This window comes from Hemicordylus capensis, chromosome 4 (assembly GCF_027244095.1).
Source record: "Hemicordylus capensis ecotype Gifberg chromosome 4, rHemCap1.1.pri, whole genome shotgun sequence".
NCBI classification, from domain to species: Eukaryota; Metazoa; Chordata; class Lepidosauria; order Squamata; family Cordylidae; genus Hemicordylus; species Hemicordylus capensis.
The window spans coordinates 19,831,974-19,852,657 of record NC_069660.1 but is presented as its reverse complement, the minus strand read 5'-3'; the positions used below and the strand labels follow the sequence as shown (position 1 = coordinate 19,852,657).

At 45.1% G+C, this 20,684-nt stretch overlaps 1 protein-coding gene across 1 annotated transcript in view; it reads right to left on the bottom strand.

The window, feature by feature from the left end:
- Nucleotides 1-20,684, bottom strand: part of LOC128322323 (piezo-type mechanosensitive ion channel component 2-like) — a 119,569-nt gene that overhangs the window by 79,084 nt on the left and 19,801 nt on the right. The window contains exons 10-19 of the mRNA XM_053243383.1: nucleotides 20,149-20,260; nucleotides 19,391-19,572; nucleotides 17,555-17,703; nucleotides 14,531-14,704; nucleotides 13,360-13,401; nucleotides 11,782-11,814; nucleotides 10,523-10,651; nucleotides 6,981-7,084; nucleotides 3,373-3,536; nucleotides 2,738-2,914 (exon numbers count right to left, since the gene is read on the bottom strand). Coding sequence (XP_053099358.1) covers nucleotides 2,738-2,914; nucleotides 3,373-3,536; nucleotides 6,981-7,084; nucleotides 10,523-10,651; nucleotides 11,782-11,814; nucleotides 13,360-13,401; nucleotides 14,531-14,704; nucleotides 17,555-17,703; nucleotides 19,391-19,572; nucleotides 20,149-20,260 — 1,266 coding nt within the window. The remainder of the gene's footprint in view (nucleotides 1-2,737; nucleotides 2,915-3,372; nucleotides 3,537-6,980; nucleotides 7,085-10,522; nucleotides 10,652-11,781; nucleotides 11,815-13,359; nucleotides 13,402-14,530; nucleotides 14,705-17,554; nucleotides 17,704-19,390; nucleotides 19,573-20,148; nucleotides 20,261-20,684) is intronic.

Below are 20,684 nucleotides of genomic sequence, written 5' to 3'. Positions count from 1 at the left end.
TGGGCGCTCTGGCTATACAGTGCCCATAAGTCCCAAGCCAGACAGTTCTAGGTTGTTGAAGCCATGTCTAAGCCTGGTCAGTGGTTTCTGAGCAGTCTTCAACTGGTGGCAACCTACCCCGAAGGAGCAGTGTTGCTCCGAGATTTTGGGGTCAGAGCAATCTCTCCGCTGAGAGTAGATCCTTGGAGAGCCCAGAGTAACCCCAGTTTAATCACACCATTAAAAAAGCCCACCTCGCAGGAAAAACCATTACACAAATGCTTGTGCAATGTGGTGCCAAGCTATTGGGCGGGTTCACATATAATGGTGGAACTGAGGTCCATGTGAGCACCCGCGGCCCCTGGAGCACACACTTTCCCCCATCCTCATGTGAGCCTCTGCTTCTTGTCCAGGCGTCGATATGCTGAGATTAGTCATGATATCCAAACCCAGCAATCTGGGGATATCCTAATCCTGCCCTACTTCCATCATGGAACCCAACATCTATAACTTACTTCAGCTCTAAGTCACAGATGCTGGGCTCCCGACAGATGTAGGGAAGGATATGCCTGATCTCAGCATATCAGAATCTGGACAAGAAGTAGAGGCTCATTTGGGGGGAACATGCACACTCCGGTAGGGATGTGCAAAACGTTTCGGGCACAGAACGATCTGTGCCTGAAACGACCAATTTCGGATGATTCAGAGCCGAACCAAATCACCCATGATGAGACCCGATAATTTTCAGACCCGAAACGAATCACCCCTGTTTCGGGTCTGAATTTTTCGGATGTTTCGGGTCTCCTTTTTGTGCCCTAGAAAAGTGCCAGCCTTGTCTTCTTCTTCCCACTCCATTTTCAGTTTGACGTCTCTTTGAATTTCCCGCCTTTTTGCCTCCATTGATTTCAATGCAGAAATTGCTTTCCTTTTACTTTAATTGAAAAGGTCCTGGGGCAAAAGAGTGGGGTGGGGTGGTAGTGCCCAATGGGTGGAGGCTGCCACCCCTATTGCAGAAGGATTGGGCAAAGGGCTGATTTTTAGTGAATTTCTGAAGTTTTAGTGTCTTTGGGGCAGATAGGGGGCATAACGTGGTATCTGGGCCAAAAGAGTGGGTGGGGTGGTAGTGCCTAATGGGTGGAGGCTACCACCCCAATTGCAGAGTGATTGGGCAGAGGGCTGATTTTTGGTGAATTTCTGAAGTTTACGCGTTTTTGAGGTTTTCCCCCATTAGGTAGAATGGGGGGTGTATCGCTTCACGTCGGGGGGAAAGGGGTGGCCTAGAGCGGTGTGGGGTTGGTGGTAGTGTCGGGTAGGGGCAAGGAAGCTACCTGAATTTTTTCAAAGGATTTGGGCAGAGGGCTGATTTTTGGTGAATTGTTGAAGTTTACACGTCTTTAAGGTTTTTCCTCATAAGTTATGATAGAATGGAGCTTTCAGCAGCCCCATAAGTGCACTTGGGGGGTGCTGGGGTGGCCCAGAGTGAGTGGTGGTGTAGTGCACATAGGGTGCCAACCACCCCCATGGGTTTCTAACCCATGGCGTACAGGGTTCTGTTGTTTCTGAGGTATTCTGAGTGTGGATTCTATGATAGCAAATGAGATTTTCAATGACACACCATGAATCCACTTTAATTTGCTATCATACAATCTAAACCTTAAAGACATGAACTAAAGGCACAGAACAGAACAGGGGTGTTTCAGTTCGGGTCCGAACAGAAACACCAAAAATACTGAATTGCACACCCCTACACTCCTGGTCTGTAAATGCTCACTGAAACCTCAGTTGCTTCTGGTAGTATGAAACTGCCTATTATTTTAACATGGGAAGCTTTTGCATGGACCTGCTTGACAAGACAGCAAGCCTAGAGTATCTTTCTACTAGAGTCACTTGTTATGTTAAAGACATGGGGGCACTCCTATGAGGCATTCCTGTGTTTTCTGCAAGCAGGTCTTTTTGAAAGGGCGGAGGGGGGTGGGGGTGGGGAATTGCCTCACGCCCCATACATAGAAAGGGCTCCATCCAAAGTATGGGGCATTCAGCATTTGAAATATCAATCTTTTTCTTTCAAGGCAGTAAAAATAATCTATTAAAATATAACCCCAGGACCCCTGCTAACTTGGCAATGATGCACCTTTTAAAGTGGTGGTTCTCTTTATTTAGCAGGGGGAGAGTAACTGGCCCTGTTCACCCCCAACACTACTTCCAGTGACTGTTGCTGGTGTCTATCTTGTGTTTCTTTTAGATTGTGAACCCTTTGGGGACAGGGATCCATCTTATTTAATTATTATTTCTCTGTGTAAACCTGGAAGGGCAGTATAGAAATCAAATAAATAAATAAATAAATAAATAAATAAATGATGAGCTTTTCAGTATATTGTGTTATTACATTGACACAGGATGCAGTGGCTGACAGACTGAACAACATTATGCATGTGGTGAAAAGTAATGTTTGCACAAAAATTGTACAAATATACAGTAGCTGTGCATCAGTGAAGTCATTGCATACAATGGCCACACAGTCACACAACTCTGCACAATTTTTGCGCTTGCACAACACTGCTCTTGCAGAACGGCGTAAACATTAAGTTTCACCACATGCATGACAGTTTGCAGTATGTTAGCCAGAGGAAAGTGAGGAGGCTCAAATGAGTATAAATTCTGCCCCCAGGACTCTCAGAAGCTTAAAAAGGCCTTGCCTGAAAGCAGGCACAGGAAAAGACTTGAGACATTTGTTTCCTTAGTATACTAGCAAACTGACCTGTGTGCAGTTTGAGGAATACTTGGAGGGCTTGACAAACTTCAGCTGGTATATCATTTTACAGACGACCATCAAACAGGACCAGAATGTACAGATTCTTGAGGCATGTGGGCGGAGCTTGGAATATGGAAGAGCAAATACCCAAAGGACGAAGAAGAGATAGTTCATCAAAGACACCTACAAAACCAGCATCAAAGACAACAAAAAACAACTGGAATTACTTTGCAGGAAGTTGCTTTCACTTCTTAGGCCTGTGTATGCAGTTTAGATATTCTAGTGTCTTATTTAGAATATATTTAATTTTTCAACAAGAAGAAGTTCTAGTTTGGATATTCTAGGCACATAACTGGGAGATGGGTGAGAGTGCTTGCAAAATTCCTGACCCTCCACTTCTCAGTAATTCTGCAGAAGACAGTCAAGGTTCATATCAAAGCCTCTTTAGGCTGTTCATTTGCCTCCCACAACTTGTCTGGCTTCCCCAAGCCTTGGCACCCCATTTGACAAATATACTATTCAGTGAATCCGTCCCACTCCACAGACACAGTTATGGTCAAAATTACAGGTATTTTGCTAGGAGATCATTATAGCAACTGGAGATGAGCCTACAGGGGTTAATTTATGAGTTATTCACTGACCTCCTGAATAGTGATCCAGATTATCCAGGTGGAAATAATCTTAAGGATGTGCAGCTCCAGAAATCTCCATATGAACACCTGTGTTGCCCGAACCATTGCCAAGAGCTTCAAAAAAAGGAACTCCAACGTATCAACCACATTTGTCCATTCATTCATCTTCTCCACTAAGGAAACAAAGCATTTGAGATTTTTAAAATGCAAAATAACTGCAGGAGAAACAGATTGTGGTTGCATTTTGAGTGGTGTAGTGGCTAGAGTGCCAGACTAGGACCGGGGAGACCCAGGTTCAAATCCCCATTCAGCCATGAGACTTGCTGGGTGACTCTGGGCCAGTCACTTCTCTCTCAGCCTAACCTACTTCACAGGGTTGTTCTGAGGAGAAACCTAAGTATGTAGTACACTGCTCTGGGCTCCTTGGAGGAAGAGCGGGATATAAAATGTAAAATAAAATAAAATAAAATAAAGCCCAACAGAGGAATAAGGGAATAGGATGGCAAGTAAGAAGGCAGGTCTAAACAGCAAAATTATATTGATCTTGTACTAGTTTCTGTCATGGTCCTACAACTCAAGAATCCTGGGACCTGTAGTTTGATGCAGATGCTGAGAATTCTCTCTTAGATATCTCTGGTCTGCCTAGAGAAAGTGAATCTCAGTACATACGCTTGAAATGCAGGATACAGATAGAAAGCGTACTGCTCTACTTATGTTCAACATAACATGTGAATAACTGTACCAGTGTACTCTATACACTCATACGAGTTTTCAACATAATGTGTGAATACGGTTAGGGAATTATACTGGCACAGTCATGCCAATATAGGTAAGATGAGGAGTGTTTTCAACATTCTGCCATTATAAACCCTGAAAATTATATTGCTTATAAAGTCAAATGTATCTACCCAACCCCTCTGAAATAGTGCACTCATCACCTAGCGGGCAAGAGAAACCACCCCTCTCAATTTGGTGCAAATCCATTGCAAAATGGCTGAGATAAAACAGTTTATGTTTTTAACTCCTAAAAGGAGGTTTGATAGTTTTGGCGACCTTTTTTCACCACAGATAATGAATATTTTTAAATGTTTGGTGTCTCTTTTTAATATTCAGGCTGCAGCAACTAGCAGTAACTCCTAGGTTAAAGGGGAAGAGCTTAAGTCCATCATACCTCCTGATAAAAGAGAATAAAGGATCTGAATCTCTCCACCTGAAACAGAATTCATCTGGAAGACACTTCTGGGGTCAGTAAATGTATTACATTATATTTATTACACTTGAATCCAGGAGAACCAGCACAATGCAGGTTACAGTTATCAGCTGGAAAGCCTACTTAAATTCAGTAGATGTCAACAGGGACCTAATATCAATCATGGGTGTAATAATAATTGAACAGGGGTGGGAGCATGAACTGAACAACAGTTTACCCTTTGTTCTCCCCCCGCCCGCCCAACTCTCCAAAGAAGAAGACAGGGAGGTAGAAACTGGGCAAGGGCCCATCTTCAATTTTTGTCTCAGGGCCCACTCCAACTTTGCTACATCCCTGATATCAACCATTCTTTTGAAAACTCTATCCTATGTGATACAATTTGGGGGGTGGGGGTTTAAAAGCAGAACCTGTGTGCTGTTACAGCAATATTAGATAATCCCCGATAACATGCATGCAACAACAACAACAAAAAGAACACTGAAGACCAGAACAGTCTGAAAACATGAAATGGTGAACAACCACAGTGAAATGTATCTCATCATTAACAGTCAGCACACAAAACCAGATTTCTTGTTGGGCTTTGCTTGTGCAGGGTTGTGGGACTTCCTCCTTCACACACTTTAGCCTTAGGTCATAAGACAAGCCCTGATGGATCAGGCTCAAGACCTATCTAGTCCAGCATCCTGTTTCACACAGTGGCCCTCCAAATGCCTCTGGGGAGCCCACAGGCAAGAGGGGAGGGCCTGCCTTCTCTCCTACTGCAACTGGTATTGAGAGGCATCCTGCCTCTGGAGGCTGGTCCTGCTCTCACTTCACAGTTCTAGTGTTTCAAACCCAGAGGCTCTGCACACGATCCGTGAGTAGAGCCTGGGAGGGCTCTGCAGGGAGACCGGGTGTCATGAGCTCACTCAACAGAAGATGTTGGTCAGAAATACATGACACAATAGCCAGTACCTCAAGTTTCAGTTTTACTGCTAAAGAGTCAGGTTTAACAGTCTCACCAAGAATACAGAATTGAGGAGTGGGCAGCCCGAATTCCAAAGTCGCAATCTCTCCAACAAAATCTCCAAGCAGATTTGATGTGTTGTTTCCAGCAGTTGGTTCAAGGCACAGGCTGCCTGGTTTATAGTCAGCGGCCACGTGCACTTAATCAACACTCCACCCCCACCAGCTGCCATCGATTCAATCTGTCTTCTCACCAGCCTATTACTCCTTCATAATTCCCTCACCTGCTGCCGACGTCTTTCCCTTCTGCGTCATCGAGGAGATAGTGGCCATTCAAACTCTGGCTCAGATCCTGACTCTTCTCTCCAAAGATCACCTAGCCCTAATGGCCCCTCCTGCGCCAAACACTCGCCCTGGCCTGTCTCAATTACCTCCCCATTCACATTACCGGCCTACTCCTCTTCAGGCACCTCCCCACTTTCTAGTAAGTCCCTTGCCTCCCACTCCTCTCCAATGTCTTTGAGTGGGGCATGACAGCAGGCTTAGCTTGCTCTCCCCACAGATGAGCAGTTGTGCTGCCCCAGTCGGCCGACTCGGCCACCCACACAACTACCAGCCCCGCCACAGGGCCTGTGGGGGCTGCGGGGATTGGGGGCTACCTGACCCCCAGAAGTCCCAGGATGCCCCATGCAAATGTGTGGGGCATTCTGGGGGACCCCCAAGACCGGGAGGCTGCTTGTAGCCTCCCGGTCGGGGGTCTACCCATGTGTTGCCACACGCTACAGCAGCACACAAGCAGGGAGACGAGGTTAACAGAGTGCCTTGGGAGCACCAGGCTCACCCATGAGCCCAAAGGTTCCTACAATCACTGGAAAATGGGCTAAGCTTTCAGAATAGCCTCCCAGACTGCTGGTGAGTGATTCAGCTCTCTAGAGAGATTAACTCTCTCCTAATGATTTTCCAGCCCTTATTCTCAGCAACTCTTTTCAGTTCTTCTTTCACACTCCAGTTCTGCAGCTCTTTCCAGCTCTGATGTTCACTTGATCTTCACTCTGACTGATGCATACTGCACTAAACACTGGTGAAGGCAGCCTCCTTATATTCTCTAACTTCCCTCCAATTTTTCCAAACCATCCAATCATCACAACTTAAGTTCTCTCCATTTTTAAAACATACCCAATAAAATCAAACCCCCACTTCCCTCCAAACCTTTAACAAACTCTTCTTCCTCCAAAACCAAACTGTAGAACAGGAGCTGTGAACTTTTGACCCTTGCTCAGCTTTTTAACATAGGGAGTAAGCAAAGCAATTGCAATACAGAAGTCTCCTATACAAAAAGAGGAGGTTAAGGCCTCATTCCTTCACAGCTTGCAAAATGAAAACTGTTTTTACTAGTACAGTTTCAGGGTTAAATCCATGCTGAACTACATTTTTAGTACAGAAGTTAACAGTTTGTCATTACCCAGTTTATCATGACGACTCTTTTCTGTGGTTTCACATGCTGCTATTTTCTCAGACTGGTCCAGTCCACTTTGCACAACATCTTGTAGCTTTTCAGTGGCCAGCCTGTTGAAGACACAGCAAAGCAAAGCCTCAAACCCCACAACAACTGGGATTTTTAATGGCTAACATTCGGCTGACATTTTGACTAACTTACTGAACAGTACTAATTGGAGTAGTCTAAAGGACTAGTACATTTCAATAGGACGTCCCCTAATCAATTTAGTCAAGAGTTATCCCAGGACAAGAGGCTTTGCTTTAATTTAACTGGGTAAACCTCAGGGGCATTACTGATGCATTAAAACATCACGGTATCTCTTATTGTTATAGATAACTTTGGCAGCTCTGGCCTCTAAACCTTACAGTATTTAAGAGTTTTCAAGCAACAACTCTTAAGTTGTTGAGGCTAGAAGAAAGATTAGAAAGACTATCTGAAGGCCCTGGGTGATTGTTCACAATTATTTAATTTTATTTTGCAAAGAAATCAGTTCACAAGGTGAGAACTTCATGTTGTTGCTGGTTGTAAGAAATATGCCACCATGTGGTGAAATAGAGATACAGCATAAGAAATCCCCAAATCACAATGTGCTAATTCTTTTATTAGGACTAACCAAAATATCATGAAGTCCTCATGAGCAAGTTTTCAAGTTCTCCAGAACTCTTCTTCAGACTGGAAATTGATGGAAAACAAGGGCAGGCTGGTGGTGGTGATGGTAAAGACATTTTGGGCATGCTGTTAAAGTTCAAATGTTAGTTATGCAGACTTAATTAATTAGCTTCAGCTAAGTGCTAGACACTTCTATCTACTAATCTTTTATATTTTGTTGTTGAGAAGTTTGTCCCAGTGGGTATCCTGTAGAGAGTGTGGGGGATGGAGCCAGGAAGGAAGATGGAGACAAAGGAGGAGAAAATGGAGTTGTTTCTGAATAAACAGTTAGGCCATATTTGTACATAATAGTTGGAGTGACCTGCAGTTTCCTTACCATTACGTCTGAATCCAGCCAACTCCAGTCCCATCCGTAGTGCGACCCAAAGTTTCACTAATGAGACTCCAGTTTGAACTAGTGGTGTGCACGGAACCGCACCTCTGCGGTCCAGCACTGGGGAGGGTGAATCTTTAAGGGTGGGGGAGGGTGTACTTACCCCTCCTGCTGCTTTTCCCCCTCCAGTGCTCCCCGTTTTGTAAGCCTTTGGGGCGGCAGGGTTCCTTCCTGCCGTTCCTACCCCCATTCCTCGTCAAAAGGCTTCAAAAGCCTCACTGCGCGTGCGCGCATCATACACTTCACATCCGTGCATCATGCACGCATGCCCAACGTGCACACGCACGCAACGCAGGACGTGACACACATGCACAGTGAGGCTTTTGAAGCCTTTTGATGAGGAACGGGGTAGGGGTAGCAGGAAAATACCCTGCCGCTCCAAATGCTTAAAAAACAGGGAGCGCTGGAGGGGGGGAAAGTGGCGGGAGGGGAAGTACACCCTCCTCCGCCCTTAAAGATCCACCCTACCCAGTCCTGGACCGCCAGACTGGCCCCAGGTCTGGACCAGTCCGGAGACCCTTAGAATGGGCTCTGGACCAGTCCGTGCACATCCCTAGTGCGAACCCTCAGTTTGTAGTGAGTTTTGCTGCTCCAAACTGAGGGTCCAGAGAGCCTCCTTTTCATCAGAATGCAAGATTAGAGGTTTCATTTGGCCGGACTTGAGTTGAGGGAGGAAGCTTCTCCTTCTCCCCCTCCCTGACTGGCTGTGTGGTCTGTCCTTCAAGCAAGAAGGAAGCCCATACAGCCAACTCCCCCACCTCTCTGCAGTCTCCAATATGTGAATGCAGATGGGACAGCAGGGGGAGGGGGCACAGAACTGCGAGTCCTTTGGATTCTGCATTACATGCAGGGGCATATCTAGGGTAGGGCAGGCAGGGCATGTGCCCTGGGCGCCACTTGAAGGGGGGGTGCCATTTTTTAAAATGAAAAGAATTTTTTAAATGGCCACCAAAAACAAAATGCCACCACGCATGCTCAAGAGGCCTTTGAGAGGCCCTAGGTCATGCCAGGCCTTGCAGAGGCCATTTGAGCATGCGTGGTGGCCATTTTGTTTTTGGCGGACATTTTTTAAAAATCATTTTTAAAAATGGCCACCGCACAGGCTCAAATGGTCCCTGCAAGGCCCTAGGTCTTGCCAGGCCTCACAGAGGCCATTTGAGCATGTGTGGCAGCCTTCAAAATGGCCACCACGCCAATCTTTGCAGGCCCGAACAGGCCCAAAAATCAGCCCGGATGGGCTGTGGCAATGAATTGAGGCCGGTGGGGAGAGGGGGAACCTTTGCAGGCCCTCCCCACCCCCACAGCCTTTAGGAAGCCCCCCAAAGGGGCTACAGGTTAAAAAAAAATTTAAATTTAATATAATATAAGTCACTTTACACATATTCAGTTTGGCATTATGTACAGAGAATCAGGGCTTGTGAATACTGAGCTGAAGCTTATGAGCTAGGATTGTATTCATTTGCTCTTACTTTGCTTCTTGTGATAAGTGAGTTTAATGTGATATCTTAATAATATGGCTATTAATGGTGAGTTTGTCTTTGAATCAGTGTGAAATCCTTAGTATTAAGGCCATTGGTGTTTCTTGCTCTCTTTCTCTCATTTTAACTGTCTTTCTGAAAGACTAGAATCTATTCCAAGCAGTGACACAGTTGACTCTGCATATCCTTTAATTGTTTTCAGAGTATCTGAGAAAAGCCAAATTCTCCAATGATTTTTAAAACTTATGTAATAGTGATGCTACAATGCATAGTAGAGAATTAGAAAGGCACTTCTGTTTAGTTTTCCAAGTACACCTCCACATAGTATTTGGGTATTTCATGACCCCCAGCATACTGAAATTTGTAGTTTCCCAGCATTTTTTGGTCTGGCTACGTCCACTGCTAAATAGTTTTTGAAATATTAAAAGATTAACGAGATTGACTTGTATTTTTCAGCTGATATTATGGTAAAGTTATCTGAAAGATGGGTGTCAGATATTTGGACAGGGAGTGCACTTTCCGTGCTTGCCCTAGGCGCTATTTTCCCTAGATATCCCTCTGATTACATGCGAATGCAGCTACTGTTAAATCAGCTTTAACAGCATGCGCTACATTTCTCTCCCTTGCTCCACTCCTTACTTTGTTCCAACACCCAGTCTAAAGAAGATTTCTGGAAAACCTGCTCATAAATGTATGATCTTCTGGCATGTCCTAATAAATGTGTAACCAAATGATGGCTTTTGTGCAGAGATACATCTAGGTAAATATGGAGCCTGGACCTAAAGGCCTTTTGTCACCATCTAAGCTGAAATGCACTATTTTTTACACCAGAACATGCTCTGGGAATGCTGGAAACTTTTGGGAGATATTTTTTAGAAGAAATTCTGAATAAGATACTTCCCACTGACTTGCAGATCTCACATTTTGCATGGACAATCCTGCCACCTCAATTAGCTGAATGCACTAACCCCCCCCCCCACTGTTACCTGTTGCTGTTCTCTGGACTGAACTGGTCTGCTGCTAGTTCTCTGTTGGTCGGCAGGGGACGGGGTGTACACGGTGGCAAGCAAGGGAAGCATGTGCTGGCTGGCTCACTGCAGGTGCTTGCCTTGTGCTACTGTTTGCTTCTGGTTCTCCCTCTCCACACACGCCTGAAGTCACCGCTTGGCCCAGCGGGGGCACTCTCTCTATTTCTCTTTTTCTCTCTCCCTGGAGCGGCTGCTGCTAGTGTTGCTTGCTCAGAGTTCCCTTTCAACAGCCTCCACTCACAATGCCTCGCCTTTTGCACCCCGTGCGTCATGTCACGTGTGTGTCACATCATGTGCATTACAACAACAAATATTTATATACCGCTTTTCAACAAAAGATTCCAAAGCCGTTTACATAGAGAAATAATAAATAAGATGACTGCGCAAGCACAGTCAGGTGGCACAGGCCCTGCCACACAACAGGAGACTGCAGGCTCGGATCGGCCCACCGAGCAGCAGGGCATTTTCCCGGTGCGCCCTGCTGCGCTCGCTGGGCTCTCCCCAAGCCAGCTGTCCGGGCTTCCCTTTCCCCCTCTCCCTGTCTGGAGAGCTGCACCTCCTCTCCTTCCGATTGGTCATGAGAAGCAGGCTCAGACTGCCCTCAGGACAACAGGGCATATTCCCAGTGTGCTCCACCTGGTGCGCCCCACCCCACCCGGTGTGCCCCATCCCATCTCTGTGCCCCGACTCCCACCCTTAATTACCCATTCTGCTCAAAACCCGGCCCCTTCCCCACATACATTCCACCACCCTCTCAGTGTCCCCAGTCCGGCCCTGGGAGATCAGGTGGGCGGGCTGCTGCAGGCCACCTGGCGGCAGCACAACACAGGCAGGCAGTGCGGCCACCACCCAGGTCCCCAACGGGACATTTGGATCCCCCCTGTGGTGGAGGACTGGACTTCAGACTGGAAGTCGAGTCCAGAGGGCGCCCCTACTTTTGTGGATTGGGATGGGGAACTGAATGCACCTTAGAATGCATATCCCATTCAAAGCCATTTAATTGTGTCAACTGTGTCTTCTCTCAGATGCAGATTTGAATGTGAATCAATTTATGCCGAGTTTCCAATTCAGCAAATGAGATGTGTGTGTAAATCTACTTAACGGAACTGGGGCAAAGTGTTATGATTTTCTTCACATATCAAATGAACTCAAAGGTGGGGGGGGGAGACTCTGGAATCACATTTATATTTGACACATCCCTCTTGTTCCATCCTCACCTTTTTTGCAGTTTCAAGATATTTTCTTTAAGCCTGAATATTTGAAAGACAAGGAATATATACACTTTTAATGAAAGATCAAAGATCAAGAATCGTACTATATGTGCAGGAGCTATATGTGGGGGATCCCTAAGACTCTGGATAGGGTAATCATATAACTGCCACCAGAAATGGTAAATTTATATTTTCTGAAATTTGCACATGGCTTTGGGAATGAACCCATAGCTCAGTGGCAGAATATCTGCTTTGCATGCAGAAGGTCCCAGGTTTATCCTTAGCATCTCTGGATAGGGCTGAGAAAGACTCCTGTCTGAAACCTTGGAGAGCTGCTGCCAATAAGAGAACAGTTATCACTTAACTAGACAGGCCAGTGGTCTGACTTGGTATAAAGCAGCTAGCTATACAAAACTGATTTTGATCTATGATTTGAATATACATGTGGTTCAGCTCTAGATAGTAGGGGTGTGCACAATTGGAAATATCAGATCTGATCTGACTGTTAGAATCAGGTCTTTGGTCTCTCCAAAATATCAGAATCGGTATCAGAAATGGATTTCTGACATTATTATTTAAAATCCCCATATACATCTATGGAGAAGCACACACCCCCAAACGGTGATTTTGAGATTCCAACTATCCTGACTGAATTCTGACTTTAGTTGCGACATTCCGACATTAATTCTAATAGTTCTAGCCCAATATTGGGAACCCGATACATGATCAGATTTCTGCTGATTTTTCCCAATTTGGCCAATGTCAGAGCAATTCTGACATCAGAAATCCAATGTTGCACAAATCTACTACATAGTAACTGAAGAATATTTCGGCTTTGGGAAATTGTAGCTTAATGGATAGATGACATCTTTCAGGATATGCAAGGGTCAGACCAGAAGCTTTGTGCATGGGGTATTAACTTCCTGTGTTGCTGGCAGTCATGCCACAGACTAGAATCCTTCCAAAGTTGACTTTTGCCATCACTGCAGTCTGGGTGCACAACAATGACAATATCAATTTCACACAAACTATTATACAATAACAACAATTATCACATGATAAAAATGATTTTGAATAATAGGGCAAAAGGCTGGTGGCATAAGGAATAACAGATTTTGACATACGGTAACGCTAAAGGAACAGTTCAGACATTATGCCAAACAATGGCATGTCTTATGTTTTTGGCTTATCCAGAGGCATATCCAATTGGGGCAAACAGCAGTTTGAACAGTTTGGTTTCATCAGAAAAATCATCCTGCAAGGGTTTAACCACCTCCCCATGTTCCTAATCCAGATTGGGAGCTCTATAGTTGCTATTTGCCAAATTTTAAAGAGGCAGAAGACCCAATCACAGACCTCGTCCAGTTTGGTCCTATGTTTTCTACACTTTTGCTCATTATGCATGCCCTTTCACATTGTAAACATGAGCCCACTACTTTTTGGTGTACGTTAATACCCTTGCTCTTTTCAGTTTCAGTTTCTCTCCTAGGTGGAGAAAATGAACTATTGTTGTTGAACTATTGACATATTGTGTTGTTCACAAGAAAGAGCTTTGAAAAGATTAAAGGGATCAAGCCAACTTACATATTAGCCAGGATGAACACTCTAGTCTCAGTTTTCTTGTCACTGCGGAGAAACACAACATAACCTCAGTGTTTCTTTCTCTTGTACTAGAGCAAACTAATTACACTACCCAACAATATTCCTTTTCAGAAGTATCTTGGCCTTACTATAATGGTAAGCATAGACGCCTGCTTCACACAATCATTATGATGGATTAAAAATGAAATACAGCAATCAAAATTAAAGTATAATTTTCACATTACACAAAGTCTCAGACTAACTGTATAGCATAAAACTAGAAAATACACATTCCATGTAGGAAACGAGAAACAGTCTTAATGCCTGCTCTACTACTACTACTATTACTACTACTATCATTTATATACCCCTTTTCAACAAAAGTTCTCAAAGCAGTTTACATAGTGAAATAAAAATAAAATAAAGATGGCTCCCTGTCCCCAAAGGGCTCACAATCTAAAAAGAAACATAAGGTAGACACCAGCAACAGCTACTATGGGACTGGATAGGGACAGTTGCTTCCCCACTGCTTAATATAAGTGATCCACCACTTTAAAAGGTGCCTCTTTCCTCAGTTAGGAGTAACTCTACAGTTATCCACCCTGTGATTACTGCAGAATGTGTGTTGTATGTAGCTATCATTGCCCTGACGTTTCCCCCTTTGATTGCTTTCTTCAGATACGTGACATAAAACTCAGCTTTGAAAAGATTATCCCAGGAAACATTGTTCCAGGAGCTGTTACTTTGATTACAGAGAGAAACTGAATGTCTGATGCAACGGACCATACACAATGTGAAATGTGTACATGGTGCATACATTAAAAAAAACACATCTTAAAAAACATATTTATTTCTGAATGAAAGTGTCCAGTTGAGAAGAACTGCACAATTTCAGTCACAAACTCACAAATAAATGTGTGTATATCTCATCGTAAAAGACAAATACATAAGACCGGGGGTTCTGAACCTTGGGTTCCCCAGATGTTGTTGGACTACAACTCCCATCATCCCCAGCCACACAATGAGGATACATGAGACCAGGGATTCTCAACTGGACTCCAGCTCCCATAATCCCCAGCCCCAGTGGCCTTTGATTGGGGATTACGGGAGTTGACATCCAATAACATCTGGGGACCCAACATTGAGAATCCCTGCATTAGACTATAGATAGTACCTGCCAGATGACGAAGCAGGCCTGATAGAAATAGTAGTCAGATCTGTGATCTTCAGGAAATCTTTATGAAAGTAATGTTGCTGAAGGACGCAAGCCAGCAGAAAGGTCTCAGGAAGCAAAATCCGTGTGAATAGTTCCATAGTACTGTATCGTTCAAGACCCAGGTCTTTTAACCTGTCAGGTAAAAAGAGATCCATTGTTATCATATTGGCCTAGTACAGGGGTTATCAAAATGTGGTGCTGCAGATGTTGCTGAACTACAACTCCCATCGTCTCCCGCTACCGTTTGTTGGGGCTAGGAATGGTGTGAGTTGTAGTGCAGCAACATCTGGAGCACCACAGGTTGATAACCCCTGGCCTAGTAAAAGAGGAATGTATGTATGCATGTTTATTACGGGACGTCGCAAATAAGCAAATGCAGTTGTAAGTCTCTATTAAAACAAATGACCAAGCCAGCCATTCAGTTGGGAAGGCACAGCTTTCATTTACTCAGCCTATGTTAACCAATACTTCAGGCATGCTCTGAGTGTGCACTCCAGCCATCCTGGCTCCAGAGAGAACGACAAGTTTGTGTAGTGCCCTTTTGAGCACAGCTAGACATTCAGAACATCCCCAAAGCACAATGCAAAGTAATCCAGAATAAAAATATTTATTGTTTTATTGTTTTACTAGTTAATTTTGGCCCGTTGAACAACAGGCCCTAGTAACGGCTCTCCTGGCCCCCCCCCTGCCATTCCCCCTCCCTCCCTCCCAGCTGACCCCCCCATTAAGGGCCAAATTGGCCCAGCCACTTGCCCCCGCAGCTTCCGCCGCCGACCAACCGCCCGCCCACCCAGCTGCCGATACCTCCTTGCCCCCGGAACACGTCCTCCGCTTGATCCGCTGCTCAATTAACAGAAGGAGAGAGGTGCTCGCATGCAGAGCTCCACTCTCTTTAAAGTCTCTTCCCGAACTGGCGGTTTGGGCGGCAAGGACGCAAAGCGCCAGTTCGGGAAGAGACTTTAAAGAGAGTGGAGCTCTGCATGCGAGCACCTCTCTCCTTCTGTTAATTGAGCAGCGGATCAAGCGGAGGACGTGTTCCGGGGGCAAGGAGGTATCGGCAGCTGGGTGGGCGGGCGGTTGGTCGGCGGCGGAAGCTGCGGGAGCAAGTGGCTGGGCCGATTTGGCCCTTAATGGGGGGGGTCAGCTGGGAGGGAGGGTCGGCGGCGTCGGCTGCGGGTGCCTTTTAAAAAATATTTAAGTGGCCTCCGCTCCACCCCCGGCCTCCGTCTCTTTTGGCCGAGGCAGCGGCTCTGCCGCTGCCTCGCCCAGTTTACCCCGCGCCGGTTTTCCGGCTTCTTCGGGGCGGCCGCTTCTGGCCGCCCAAGATGGCTGCCAGGTACCGGCGAGCGTGTCTCCCTTGCCCTGTTCTGGGCCTGCGCTTCGCGCAGGCGCAGAACAGGGCAGGGAGGCACAGACACACGCTTGGTGTCTGTCCACGGACGGACACCAAGCGTTTTATTAGAGAGGATTGTTAGATTTATATACCGCCTTTCATTAAAAACAATCGCAAGGCAGTTTACAAAAATTAAAACACATAATAAAAATAAATTAAAAGTATTTAGGTAAAAATATAAAAACAATCTGATATTAAAATATATAATATACAAACACAAAACACTATACATGGATAAAAAACATGCAGAAGCAGCAATAAAACAATCATGTAAAGGCCTGGATAAAAAGCCGAGATTTGACCAGCTTTCTAAAAACTGTGACGGAGTCTGAGGAACGAATGGCCACTGGGAGAGCATTCCAAAGCCTGGGGGCAGCAACAGAGAAGTCCCTGTCCTGAGTGCACGACAACCTAGCCTCCCTCATTGTCAGCACCTGGAGCAGAGCCCCCTCAGATGATCTTGTCAAGCGGGCAGAAACTCTTGGGAGCAGGCGGTCCCTCAGGTTTCCCGGGCCCAAACCATTAAGGGCTTTAAAGGTCAAAAGCAGCACTCTGAATTGGACCCAGAAACACACTGGTAACCAGTGCAGCTCTTTCAAAATAGGTGCGATGTGATCACACCGGGCAGCTCCAGACAGAAACTTAGCCACCGCATTTTGTACAATATAATACTTTATATTCAAAGCCACTTCCATAATTTTTTTTTTTAATGCATGGCTCACACATTCGCAGGTCCATGCATGCAAGATTTTGCACCACATGCCTTTATTTTGAGGATTTCCCACTCCCTTCAAGAGCAACTTACAGCTAAAAGCATTTCTCCCACAAGGGGCATTTCAGTTGCATGAGATGGGCTGGCAAGGACAGCTGCAAAAGGATTCCCAGGCTTGACCCTGGCCAGAGGGCTCCTGCCTCCGGCTTCCTAAGCCTACTGAAAGAGAGCTTCAGGATTGGTTCAGCCATCAGGGGCAGAACTGAGCCTCATTATAAGAGGACATTAGGCAGAGAGCCTCAGGGGAGACCCTTGGAGGAACAGCTAAACTATTGCAGCAATAACCAAAAACCTGAGTCCAAAGGATGGTCAGGCTAGATGAAGGCAAAAGGGAGGGATATTTCTACAGCAGAGCCAGCGTGGTGTAGTGGTTAGAGTGCTGGACTAGGGCCAGGGAGACCAGAGTTCAAATCCCCATTCAGCCATGAGACTTGCTGGGTGACTCTGGGCCAGTCACTTCTCTCTCAGCCTAATCTACTTCACAGGGTTGTTGTGAAAGAGAAACTTAAGTATGTAGTACACCGCTCTGGGCTCCTTGGAGGAAGAGAGGGATATAAAATGTAAAAAAATAAAATAAATACAAAACTTTCCCTTCCCTCCCTCCATATATGAGCCTTTTTGGGGGAAGGGTGGTATATAAATCAAATAAATAAATAAATAAATAAATAAGCTTCCAAAGTCAAATGCTGACTTCTACATTTGAGTAGCAAGAGAAACATCCATATTTACGATTGTACCCCTGACCTCAGAACTTGTTATAATGAACCCCAGTGTGAAAACTTCATATGTCATTTTAAATTAAACTTAATGCACTTACCTCTCTTCTGATATTTCCAAGTTTTCTAGGAGAAGTGCAGAAATCATTTCAAACTGGTAGGCATAGATGGCAATAAGGACCACCATGGAGTAAGAGACCACAGTGAGCCAAAATCCCTTCAGGATCCGTCTCCACATCTCATAATGTCCCTAAAACCAACGGATTTGGTTCCATGCTTTAGGTCTTGGTTCGGAATATAATCTTGTACATGTTTTAGAGACGTCTTTACATAATAGGTAAGCTGGAGAAGGGGCAACTGAAAGTAGTTCTTTTACAAATATATGTGTTTTCATTATTATGATGTGTACTGTCTTGTGAGTCAGCTTAAGTGGCGCAGTGGGGAAATGCTTGACTAATAAGCAGAAGGTTGCTGGTTCAAATCCCCGCTGGGACTATATCGAGCAGCAGCGATATTGGAAGATGCTAGAAGGCATCATCTCATACTGTGCAGGAGGAGGCAATGGTAAACCCCTCCTGTATTCTACCAAAGAAAACCCAGGCCTCTGTGGTCGCCAGGAGTCGAAATCAACTTGACGTCGCACTTTACCTTACTGTCTTGTGGGCTTATTTTGAATGGCAGTTTTCAATTCTGGCCCATAAATTGCAGTCGTAGGAGAGCGGAAGAAGGGTTGAGTCCTCATGGAGAAGCTGCAGCATAGCTGCAGTGAATGCTTGTCCCCTGTTTACTTCTCTCTCCTCCCTCCAAAAGTCCTTTTTGCTTGCAGAAATACGTGCCTGAGGGCTGCTTCCCCATCCTTCTCTGCCCATGCTGGGCTGTGGAACAAGTCTTTGCTGCAAGGATGCTGCAGTCTCTCTGTGAGGGCAGAGTCCTTCTGCTCTCCTATGGCTATGCAACATGCAGACCAGAGTCAATCATAAAAAAGAGCAATAACAACCAGCACAATGTAAAGGCCTGTTTTCTGCCTCCACTTTGCCAGGAGCATGCTGCATCTGGCTCAGACTTGCTGCCTCCCCCTTCTATGCTGGGGCTTCAGCAATTGAGGGGAAGAGGTTCTACAGCACCTTTTGTCATTGCTTTCCTACCTTCTGGGGTTTAACATTTTAAACAAAAGCAAGCTACTAGTCCTTAAGTCTGCAGATGTACTTGAAAGTGTGTAAGACACCACCTGCTGAAATCTCAGAAGCCAGAAGGATGCAACAATATGATTTGCAGTGTTTTAAGCGGGGCAATGGAGCTGTTTCTGTCTCAGTGGAAGTGCACATGCTTTGCATGAAGAAGGTCTGGAACCCTGAGAACCTGCTGCCAGTCAGTGTAGACAATACCGAGCTATGCAGACTGATGGTCTGACTGAATATAAGACAGTTTCATATATTTAGTGCAGGGTTTCCAAACCTAGGATCCCTAGATGTCGCTGAACTACAACTCCCATCATCCCCAGCCACAATTCCCTTCAGTCAAAGGCCATGGTAGCTGGAGATGATGGGAGTGGTAGTTTAAAACTATCTGGGGACACAAGGTTGGGAACCTGTTTTAGTGCATTGTGTAGCTCCTTACACCTTTCCATGACTAAATTACACAGAATAAATTATGCAAACTAATTGAAATAGAAGGAAAACCTATGCAAAATGGGACATTTTGTGTCAAGTTCCCCTTATGCATTACAAAATTTATGTTTCACTGGCACAGAATGTGCTTTTATCAGCTGTAGAATGTTCATGATTTTAGCAGAGAAGACACACGGCCCTGCCAGAATCACCTTGATGATAAAAAGTTCAGAATTTCTGCCATAATTTTAAAGAGGAGAAAGCAGGCCCCAAAGGAAACTCAAACAAGCCTGCAGGTGTTTCAGAGATCACCTGAAACACCTTGCTTACCTGGTACAAAGCCACACAAAGCAGGAAAAGCACAATGTAGAGGATTTTGTACAGAACCACTTTGCCATTGAAGCTGACAATAAAGAACATGACAGCACAGAAGTATATCCAGTATTTTACTAGCATTCCCTTAAGCACAGAACCCAGGATATCCAAAAGTGGATTGTGTCGTGTGTCAGTTTCTGCAATAGAGAGTTTAAATTAATCAGAAGCATGACCGCCATATTCCAAATTACCATACCCATCTTTTAAGACACCTCTGCAAATATTTTTCATCCTCACTTGCCATAGATGTCTGTCACGTTTATTATGATTTCCCCTGTTCACATGCTATGTTCAAAGCACATATAATCTTTTACAATGGCTGAGATTCACATTAACCAAGCACTCTACAAGAAACATTGGTGCTATTGTGCTGAAGACTGAAGCAGCTCTGCTGTTTGCAAGAAGGGGAGCATTTCTGTCAATCTCCTCTTTCCCTGGAAGCACCCTCTGTGACCCAGAAGTAGGTCTCTGAGGGTTGCACTGCCCTCAGAGACTTACCTCCGGGTTCCAGGAAGCACTTCCAAAGTCCACTATACTAACACACACCCCATTCTGCTTCATGGGTGAGCTCATTTCCAGCAGAAGGAAGTACAAGAGTTCCCTTCCCTATCCCTGCTCGCATGGCAGGCATGGGGAGTAGGGGAATTCAAGGACATCTACAAGGACTATTTTGCAGTCAGGAAAGCCCTTTTTTTAATACTCAGCCTTCTTACCAGTCTCATCTACTGTCACTTCCTTGAGTGATTCTTCTTCCTCTTTCCTCTGGTTTTGCCTCTCTATCATATGCTGCTTCAGCAAGACCCAGAAAGTAAACAGATAAAGGATCTGTAATAAAACAACATGACCATCCAGAAGAGAAGCATAAGTAATTCATGCCTACAAAAGCTCTGAAATCTCTCAGAGTCTGAGGGTAGAGAGGTCTGATAGCCTCTGCTGTGTGCCCATCTAGGGCTGGTTGTTACGTATTATGTGCAGTGCTGCCCTGAGAACTGTCATCTGCCTTACAGAAACTACTAGGGTTGTGTGTTTTGTTTTGTTTTGTGTTTTGTTTTTGGCCCGAATCCAAAACACCCCCATTTTGTTCTTTGTTCAAAATCAGCCAATCCGAAACACTCCAATTTTGTTTTTTGTTAGAAATTGCAAAATCCAAATCCGAAACGTTTTGGATTTTAAAAAATGACCCTGGGGCAAAACTAGTGGGTGGGGTTGGTAGTGCCCAATGGGGTGGAAGCTACCACCCAAATTTCAG